The sequence below is a fragment of the Polyodon spathula genome, chromosome 3 (assembly GCF_017654505.1).
Source record: "Polyodon spathula isolate WHYD16114869_AA chromosome 3, ASM1765450v1, whole genome shotgun sequence".
NCBI classification, from domain to species: Eukaryota; Metazoa; Chordata; class Actinopteri; order Acipenseriformes; family Polyodontidae; genus Polyodon; species Polyodon spathula.
Window position 1 is genome coordinate 18,107,456 of NC_054536.1, and position 10,824 is coordinate 18,118,279.

Below are 10,824 nucleotides of genomic sequence, written 5' to 3' on the forward strand. Positions count from 1 at the left end.
ATATCAGGCCCCCTTTAGGATCTGTGGTTTCAGTGGTCCTAATTGAGTTAGAATCAATGGAAATATTAACAATACAAATACATGCTTTTGGCATGTTATATGAACTGAACATGAATGTGCACCAGGAGCTAGAGCAACAGAGCTCAGAACCATTCATACTTAATATCAGTAAACAACTATTTAATGGGATTTGAAGCTTTGTGTACTTTATATATTTCAAAAGATTGTCCAAAATCAAGGACGTGATTTTTAAGGTATATCTCTGCTCTGCACTTGGTAGCTGTTTTCCCCAAAACAATTGATGTAGGGTAAAATGAGTTTGCAGTTAGTATATGGATAGGATGCAGAACAATTTGTGAAAGTTTTGTGTAAATCTCAACTGGTCAAGTAGATGCCACTGTTTTAATCATGAATCCATTTTGCTTTGAGTGGGATCTACACTTTAGTCACTTTATTTATGTGTAAAGCAGACTATGGATGAATTTCACAGTTGAAGACTGGAAGGCAGAGCTGTCTGGAACACAAGCCCTCTACCTCCAGGTCAATCTTCATTACCAATCTCAAATGAGCTCAACCCCAATGACACTGCAGCACAAGCACAGCTCAGCTTGTCAAATGACACACTGGAGTTAAGGAAACACTTGGTACTGTTTCTTAAACTGAAACCTGATCATAGGCTGTGAAATATGATGAAATACCCAAACAATGCAAATCCAGTCCAGCTGGGTTCCCTCATTAGAGATGGACAGTGCTGGTTCACAGTGAAAGTGACAAGAAACAATGAACTGGTCTCATTCAGAATGCTTTAATAAGTGCAGGTGTTTGAACAGAAGCTGTAAAAACACATTTTGCATATTTTAACACTAACAAACCACTGCAAAGTAAATACCTGGCAAAGGGCAATCCAATTCCATAGTCAAGGTTTCTATTCATAATAAGGCACCTGGCTCACATCAATAGCCTCTATTATTGCAAAATTCAAAAGGTTGGTCAAGAACCAGGCACAGACCATCAAACAAAATCAAGAAGCATGTTTTATTTTCAGATGATGTTTTGTCCCCAGCCTGTCCTTCATGTCTATGAGTCGAGCCATTGAGCCAAGCAGAGAAACCAGACTCGGGGTTTGTCCTTTTCTAAAAAAGTTACAAATACATTTGTACCTTTCTTGAATCTCCCAATATTCCCTTTAATCACACAGCACACACAATTTGAAAGCTTGACAAGCACCCAAAAACTTTCACAATTTTCATATCATTTTTCATGCTTTTAATTCTCCCTTCCAGAGAGAACAAGGAACATATTTAAGGGACAACAGCACTGCTGTGCTGTGCTACAAGGCAATAATGGAACTCCTGATTCAATAAAGCCCAACAACGGAGGTCAAGGACATTATTTGAATGAAGAAGTTTCATTATAGAGAAACACAGCAATGCCATTATCACTATTAAACTATAGCTTTTTAAAGCGTCTTATATTTACCGCCGTGTATTTGAAATAATCACTGCAGTCCACCGAACAAGTTAACTTTTTGACAGCAGGGCCTGAAGTGTTTCTTCAGTAAGCAGTGGTTTTAGAACAGGTGTTGTCAATTAGGGTCATCTTTTCTATAATGTGATAACAGAAAGGCTGACTACAAAAAACAATGAGAGAAGTGTCCAGTTGTATTTATTTATATCTGATGAAATGATAAAACATTAAGATTAGCTACTGTATACTTCTTAATTATTATTATTTAACTATATATTATTAAAACATATGTAGTATAGGGTGCTGTGTGAGATACATGGCTGATTTTCTGGCCAGCACTTCATATGATATTCTTTTCTACCTGCCATGTTAAATGGTTGCACCAAACAGCTAAGACAATAAATCTTACCTGTCATACAATTCCATTGACTATGTACTGCAGGTCTCAAATGTGCAGTTTCTAAGGAAAATGTATGGAATTATTTTGTCAGCTACAATCACTTTAAATAGTGAAAGTGGGTTAGTAATTGAGTACTAATGCAGTGTAGTCAGTGGATTAGAGATACAAGGGTGGGCTGTGGGAGCCAGTTCTTGCTCTCTGATTTCACCATGTCCTATCTGTGGAGTTTGGTGACTCTCAGCTGGCCCCCTCACCCTGTCCCTCCTGCTGTGTCCCCGGCTCTCTGAAGAACCTGGCCAGCTCATTGGTCAGCTGGTGCCGGCTCCCTGCCCAGATGAAGTGTGTGGGCTGGCCGATGTTTTCCTGCCCGGGCCGGTACTCGAATCGACAGCTGAGCTCAATGGCGAGGGCGGAACGGACCAACCCCACGGAGCCGCTGCGCTCCACGCAGGGGTGGTAGAGACGCCCGTTCCCCGGGTGCATGTAGAGGGCAGTGGGGCAGAAGGGCACGACCAGACGCTCGGCGCCTCCACAGTACGACAGCAGCTCTGGACCCCCTCCCCCTCCTGCTCCCCCCAGGAGCTGAGTGAACACCACTGGCCGGTCATCGCAGCGCACGAAGTTCCGCTCTCGTCCACACAGTGACAGGAAGGGAAAGGAGTCCTGGTAGCGGCCACTCTCGTTCCTCCGAAGACGGGAGAAGAAGAACACAAGGAACTGCTTATCTGCAGGGGAAAAAACACAGCAATGACATCCTCACACCATTCAGCAAAGACATTGAGCTTTCTACTGTATTGTACTTTAAATAGGAGCAGTGGAATATAGGTATATACCATACCTGGCAGAATATATAAATACAAAAGCAGAAACAGATTTATAAATATGACCCAATAGTGCAAAACGCCTGGTAACCCACATAACACAGTGGTGGAACACAGCAATACATAAAGCCATACTCAAACTGCTGTATCTTCAGTGAGAATTAGTTCACATTGAAAATTACATTAATTTCACCAGTTTGGCATCATAGCATGTTCCACTGATACAAAGAATACACTTTGGGTATTATTAATACTATTATACATCATCCCAGGTGGGTTTAGTCCCTTATGATCACAATTGAGGAATTCCACTGTATTTAAACTTGAGGTGCATCCTGCAGTTCACAAATACACACAAGATCAAATGTGGCAGTGATAAGAATTCTATACACAGAGACCGTGTTAGTTATGTTTGCCAATAAATGGTAGTGCTGGAGCACTCATGTTTTTTCATGTTTATTCTTTCAGAATTTAAATGAATAATCCAAATGTCATTCACTTTGAATTAGCTGGAAAACAAAAGTATAATTCATACTTTGTTAGAGTACAAAAAATACCTGGCATTCCACAAAACTGCCCATTAAAGAGAACGGAGAAACACTTCTCTGTACCACAGAACAGATGGTATTTAATTATTTCAGACCTCATTCATGCATTGGTTTCCTCTGCACCTTTGTCAGTCATTTATAAATTCTGTTATATGAACAAATATGAAGAAGGGCATTTTTGCCACCAAAACAGTATCTTTGAATATTCAACATCCACTAAATGGACCAATTTTTTTTGTTCTCAATAGGTTTTTCTGTTTTGATTTAATTACAGATGCAATAACAACAACAAAAGATCTCTCCATTAAAAGACTGGTAACTGTATGTTTGAAGTTGAAAGCAGAGACTGTACCTTTGAAACAGCTGATGAAGTTCTTCACTTTGGAATCATCAAGGAACAGCTGTGAGCAGAAGAAAACAGTGCTGTGCTTTACCACCAGAACAACTGGGTCATTCCAAGACAGACTACACAAAACATGTTGGATTTAAAACCATGCCATCTTTGATTCACACCAGCACCAGTGTTTAGGTTTTTACATTTTCAGCCTGATCGGGTCAAAAGTTATAGAGAGGTTATAGAGAGGACCCCCAACCTTGAATACACCTTCTACTCAAAGCTGCTTCTTAACTTGTGTTAAGTGTCATTATGATATTTATTCATTTATTTTGCTGCCTTGAACACCCCTAAGCTGAGCACCAAGTCTTGTGTAAAGTGGAGGTGGTATGGAGGTAACTGTTTGTGACAGGTCACTTCATGACCTCTAAATGACACACACAACCCTTAATGGAGTGGTAACCAAGGCTTTAAAATCCAGTCACCATTACCCCTTACTCACACTAGCATCACAACTGGCCATCTTTTCTATTGAGGCATATATATAAATTACAAATCATAGGCCAGTCTCAATCCAGGTGACCTAGAACACGGAAAGTGATTGCATGTTTGAAACGCAGATTGCTCCTCCAGTGAACATCCCTTAAGTATATGAGGGGGCAGCAACCAGGCCCCAAGTAAATCAATTATTAAACATTATAGAAAGCAATATAAATCTGCAGTGAAGACAAGATACAACCAGTTTTAAAAGATAGTAGGCAGCTCAATGTAACTAAAGAACGCGTTAAGACTACAGCCACAGTGTTACCTGCCCCTGGTGGTCGATGTAGTAGAAATACTCTCTAATCCTCGGTTCTGGACTCTGTCCTTGATTATAAATCACATTCCGCACGGAGGTCAGTTTCTTTGCTTGACATTTGAGAAAACGGGATCCCCGCAACCAGGACCAGCAGACAGATGTAAGGAGCAACATCTTACCACCGAGTACAAGAAGGGAAAACAAAAACGCAGGACAACAGACCTACAAACAAAAGTAATATTCGGTAACAGCCTTCCTTCCTACCTTTCAACGCGATAAATTGGCGTGCTAGTTTATTAAATAAATAAACTCGTTTGAGGGTTTTAGTGGTCAAACGAAATCATATTTTGTTTATAACCGTTGGGGGTGGAATCCGGTCGCAACACCGGTACGTGTACAACAGGGCGTGTTGTTTTAGGTTCTACTTGAACATTAGTTCCTATGTTTTTAATATGATTCCATTTAATCAACCAATCGATCTTTATTTCTTATACAGCGCCGTGACAGATCGCCTCAAAGCGCTTTACAGATAAAACTAGCAAATGAATAATATACAAAACAACTTAGATAAGTAGTAAAAGATGATAAAATACCACATTAAATGGCATACATTCAAATAATAAGTCATTTTAATTCGTACTTTAAAAAGCAGTAACAAAAGTAAGTATAAAATACGATGATGTTTTATGTTTTAAATCTTTCTTTAAAATATTTTTTACAAATCGTTGCAGATCATTCCACAACCTTGGTGCTTTACAGCTGAATGCTTTGCCACCTGCCGCCTTTCTCTGTATCCCTGGAATACTGAGTAAACATGTGATCTAAGCGAGCGACTCGGGACGTATCGCTGTTACCAAATATTTTAGATATAGGGGAGTTAAGGCCGTAAGCTTTGTAAGTTAGAAGCAGAACTTTAAAATGAATCCTAAACCGTACAGGAAGCCAATGGAAGGCTGCTAACACTGTTCTTGTTTCAAACTCAGCATGCAGCAGCATTTTGCACATGCTAAAATCGCGCTAACACCGCTAAAATTGAGATTTAAAGATGTTCTCAGTTTGCTATAATTAGGTTGTCAACGTAGTTTAACATCAAAAACAGTTTTGTGACAGCATTGTTACTGTAATTATATAATTGTGTGTTTTTTTGTGAAAATTAAACTGCAAAGTTTTTTCTTTTTTTTTTTTTTTTTTTTTTTTTTTTTTTTTAAAAATTCTCATTGCACTCAACATACAGTAATATCCACCTGTCATACAAGTTCCGTTAGGTGGCCTCTAGGTGGGGCGCTTGTTACACTGACTGGATTGTTTTTATTTTCTTCTGAAATACATCTGTTTTACCGCCAAAAATAATTAACGCAGTCCTGCATTTTTCTTTACTGTTCAGATGATAAAGAGTTTATTTTTAAAGTTTATGTAGCGATCCCGGATCCCGCATCCCACACAGGCGGAGGGCGGGCACGAATGCGGGATCTCGCGGTTGCACTAAGCATAGCGCTGATGCAAGGAGTGTATCTTTGTATGTGATACGTCACCTACCAGCCCTGCTGCTGCCTTCCTCCATGCACGCTACATTTACATCCTTCAAACACGTTGCTACCTGTTATTTACGTTTTAACTTTTAACTTGTCATTGCGGCCAGCCAAAGGAGCAACAAAATGTGGCCTTAAGGGGCGTGGTCGGTCTTGAAGGTCCCGTGATTATGGAGCCTGGTGGTAACCCCGTCGTGGAATTGAACTGTACCTGTAGTCAGAAGCCTAGCCTGATTTGATTGTCACCCTTATTCCAATGAATATTTCAGTTCAGTATCCAAATATTGGCCGCCCTGTGTTGATACTTTCAAGCAATCGTTCTGCATATATCTAAAAAATGAGTGGGGAACTGTTCTGAGTCATAAGCATGGTGCGTTAGACAAATTAGACATACTGCACTGTAACCAGGGCAACGCTTGTGTGAAGAGACTGTCAAATACTTATGGATAAACTTAAAGCATTAGACACCTTGTGACATCAAAGATACAGTGGCTCACTGAGGACATACACAAAAATTAAACAAGATGTAGTATGTCAAGATCGCCACCTAAATGATCTCAGGATCTCAACATTTCAAAACGTTAAGTCGAGATCCTGAGACCGTTCACCAGGTGATCTTGACACAGCAATTGTGTTTGTATTTTTATTTTTTATATAAATAAATGGTGAAGCTGCTGTCGTTGACCAGCATGCATGTATTGTAGCTCACAGCACAGAGAGCAGTGTTTGCATCTCTAATGGTGTGTTTTATGTGAATGTTCAGGTAATGAATGCCAGTGTAGGAAGCGGCTGGAGAGATCACAGTTCAGTGGAGAGGTACAGTTAAGCATGAACATTGCATTGCCTGTTGGTTTCTGGTATGTCGTACAGTTCTGAAAATAAAAATCTGAGGCCAATGCCTTTTAAAAAAAGATGTGTATTTCTTCTTCACAATGTTTTCTTTCCACTAAATTGTTGGTTCTCATGCTCTTCTACGTACAAATGCACGAAAGGTTTCAGGGGTCATAACTCCACTCATCAATACAAGAGTCCCAATCCTGAACAGCTTTCTCATCGTCCGACCTTGCTCACTTCCTTCGCAATGTGCTAGGGAACTCGGTGTGTTGCGTGCAGATGCAGTGATTAACATGCACAGCTGCATCAGCCTAAGAGAAAGAGATACTCATACCAATTATGGCATCTTAGAATATGATAGTTGAGTAGCAAAACCTCCACCATCTCCATGTAAGACACCCAGTACATTCCCATTTCAGACCCAGACTCCGTGATATCAGATTGAGCCATTAGCTTATAAAAAATATTTATATTTCAATAACGTTTTGAAGCAAATAAAGCCTGTTATAGTGTCTATCAAATACTATCTGGAGTATTTCTGAGTGTGACAGACACCTATGGGAATGAGAAATCAATTCAGCACCCCCAAAACCCAAAAAACGATGTGTCTGTAGGTGGAACAGGTTGAAATCTGAAATACACTAGCCCAATGATTGCCATTTTGAATAACGCCACCTGGTGGCTGTTCCCCATCATTTAGAGAGCTAGATCCCAGAGAATGTCTCAAAGTACTTGAATCCACCTTCAAAACATGTTCTGCTAAAAATACTTACCTGTCCCAGAAAAGTAACACCACTGACATGTTCCAGCTTCTCCACCTTAGAGTTCCTCTCCAAATTGCAATTTAATGAACCAGGAATGCATTTGATGGACCCAAGCAGGTGTCTTAAATAGTCTGCTCACAATGTGAAAATCTGAACACTTTGGACCATCAGAAGCACTGCTTAAAAACATTAGATGCTATGCTTCCATTAGAACACTTTGGTGGCAACTAAATGGTCTTGTTTATTATATCTGCTGTTTGGCTGTGTTTCATTTTGTTTTGTTAAGGGATAATGGCATTGTTTGGCATGTTTTGCAATGATATAATGGATCTCTTAATAAAGCCCAAGAGCATGTAAAGTGACGGGCCCCAACAACATGTAAAATAACAAGGAAACAGCCGAAAACATTTCAATAATTTATTTAAACAATGTTCTTGTATGTAGCTCTGTATACACTCTTTCAAACTGAAATCTCAAAGTAGAGCGAGGAAGAACACATCATCCCAGTGGCTTCCCAGGCATTCTTAAAACAATAATCATAACAATAATAATAATTTTAAAAAAGCAATTATAATAACATCAACATTTACTATAAGAGCAACAATAAATTAATTCAACTAAATAAAATCTGTTCAAAACATTTGAACCTGCTCTTAATCAAGCATCAGCTTCAGATTAAACAAAACCTCATGTGAAATCCCTTCTTCCTGGCTGATGTTAAAGAGACTGATCTGCTGAGACAGGAAACAAAACTCCAGGTTGGTAGTCGATAGTACATGGTGCCCTCTCTCATTGCTACAGCGTCCCAATGCCAGTGTATGAGAGGGTAAAGTCTGACCTCACATTCCCTTTTATAACAGTTACAATATACAGCACCCCTTCCCTTCCCTCCCCTCCCCTCCCGCCTCCCAATGCTTTGCAATGTAAAAATCCCAATAAATTGAAAGGTAAACAATACAAAATGTTTCAGGTTTTGGCTACAAAGCTCAGGTTTTTTTGTCTTACAAAAGCTTGGCTCGCCAGTGTGCCCAACCACCCCCAATCTCCAATTTGGCTATTTTTGTTTCTAAGAGTGTTCCTAATCCTGTACTTCCAAACGACTGGCCCTGTTCACACAGCTTCGTCTCGAGGTATTTTACATTTTTTAAAATCTATGCATAGAATTGCTCTAGACTGTTTATAAATAAGCCAGCAATAGTCTAGAACCCTGATTAGAGGGCATTAGACTGCGTCTCAATGTTCTGCGGTCACCTCCCTTGTGGTAGTGCCCTGCAGTGGAGCTTCCTGATTGGTGGATGAAAGAGGTTTCTGATAAAAAAAAAAGAGAGCACACATGGTGCAGCAGTTTTAGACTATGAATACACCCTGATATGACGCAATGTTAAATCAATTTTTGGATCGATTACCCTTTTTCTCCAAGGTTACAGCACTGAAAAGACAAACTGCAGACGGACTTCAGCATCCACTTGACTTTGTGCAGATTGCAGGCAGTGTGTTTTAAGGAAGAAGTAGCTTCAAATGTCTTTTTAAAGGTTTTTTTTAAATACTGGAACTGAACAGCCTTCCTCATTGCATATCCCTTTAAACTCTGTCAGCAAAAGTGTAGGTCAGGGTGACAGAGGTGAATGGATGAAGGAAGGCTGTTCAGTGTCCTGCAGTTAGGATTCTCCAAACAAAACTCAACACGAGTTCAAGACAAGCTCAAAGGCAGGTAAAGACTGATATATATATATATATATATATATATATATATATATATATATATATATATATATATATATATATATATATATATACACACACACACACATACACCAGTGCAATACAACTTTCTGTCAATCAAGATTAGCTCGAGTAAAAAACATTTGTCTCACAAACTCAGCATGTAGTCCTGCTTTCAATACCCAGCCGACACTGATGCTCAAAAAACTTTTATGAGTCAGCAATAACACGTAAACCCATCCAGGAACACCACATTTGACTTGGCTCTGGTAACACCTTATCTTAGACTGGAGAGCACAGAAATCCAAAAGAAACACCCCTGTTCGAGCTTGACATACCCCTTTCACATGTCCTTTTCTGCTTAACAAAAAAAGAAACCATTGAGTATGAACGAGGCACAGTACAGTCTGTTCAAGCACCGGCAACTTTGCCTTCCCAGAGACAACAGCATCAGCAAGCAGCACAGCAGCAGCGAGAGAACAGGAGACTAATATGTACACTCCTACACACAGCAAGAAAACAACCTTTGGTCCCAACTGTACTTTCAACCAGACAGTTACAGTTCAAATCTACAATCAAGCACCACCAATGAAGTGTTGCAGAACACAAATGATCTTTGGCACAGTGACTCTGATTAAATGCCAATCCACACTGTTTTTACAAGCTCAGTATAAAATGATATTGCAAATAAAACAATCAAATCCTAAGATATGCAGTTATAAGTTATTAAATATAATACTATTCTGAATTCAACACGCGTTATTGTCATTTAAAATCCATGTAATATAAGAAATAAAATATGGGCTGCATCTTGGGGGTTCTGTGCCATTTCATAAACCATTAGCGCTTGACCTGTTTAATGACAGTAGTATGCATGGCATTCAAAAGGGACACAGACCTGAGCCACTGTGTAATTAACTTCCTTTCCAAAAACATCTTTCAGTTATCTTTTTTTCCAACATTATTGTATGGGCACTCAAGTCTATGTGCTGTTTTGTTTCTGACTGATCATGGCTGTGGAGCTTATGGTATTTGTTTTTGAACACAGGAGCACACTCACTTCACACTTACAGGGTTCGGGCTGCCTCAGATAAAACAGAGTTTTTTTTTTTCCCCCCCAATAATTTTTTTTTTTTTTTTTATTTTTTCTTTTTATTTTCCCTGTCAAACAGATAAAATATAGTAGAGGACAGCATTTTTTAATATAAATGTATATATATATATATATATATATATATATATTGTATTAGATCTCCAGTAGGACACAGAGGGAGAGACCATGCTTGAACTGGGACTAGGCCACTGCATTGGAGAATACCTTAACCTGGACTGGAAAGAGCTTAAACATGTATTGTTCTTACCCACATGTCATTCATACGATTTAGTTTCCAACTCTTGTCTTGTCTTGTTTTCATCATTGACACTTGTTTTTAAAAGTCTGAGCTCAGTAAGGTCACGAGCCACAAGCCTAGCTGCTGAAGACCATTTCAGCGAGCCTTGGCTCAGAATCCCAACAGTGTTTGGCAACATCAAAAGAGTAAGATTTGTTTTCTGAATTCAAAGCTTAGCAAACCTGCTATTGTGACGTCACACTGATACAAACTGG

At 39.4% G+C, this 10,824-nt stretch overlaps 1 protein-coding gene across 1 annotated transcript; it reads right to left on the minus strand.

Annotated features, from left to right (window-relative positions):
* Positions 1–789: 789 nt before the first annotated feature.
* c3h8orf82 (chromosome 3 C8orf82 homolog) lies at positions 790–4,891 on the minus strand. Its single transcript, XM_041244561.1, has 3 exons — positions 4,379–4,891; positions 3,589–3,637; positions 790–2,592 (listed from the first exon to the last, which is right to left on the minus strand). The coding sequence occupies exons 1-3, from the start codon at positions 4,541–4,543 to the stop codon at positions 2,105–2,107; spliced, it is 702 nt and encodes a 233-aa protein (XP_041100495.1). The 5' UTR covers positions 4,544–4,891; the 3' UTR covers positions 790–2,104.
* Between the last annotated feature and the right edge of the window lie 5,933 nt (positions 4,892–10,824).

What these genes read in the sequence shown, in the direction of transcription:
- c3h8orf82 (XM_041244561.1), bottom strand. Translation starts at nt 4,543, where the DNA reads ATGTTGCTCCTTACATCTGTCTGCTGGTCCTGGTTGCGGGGATCCCGT. An exon ending in ACATCGACCACCAGGGGCAG is followed by an intron (nt 3,638 to 4,378) that starts GTAACACTGTGG and finishes TTCTGCTCACAG; the next exon opens with CTGTTCCTTGATGATTCCAA. An exon ending in CTTCATCAGCTGTTTCAAAG is followed by an intron (nt 2,593 to 3,588) that starts GTACAGTCTCTG and finishes TTTCCCCTGCAG; the next exon opens with ATAAGCAGTTCCTTGTGTTC.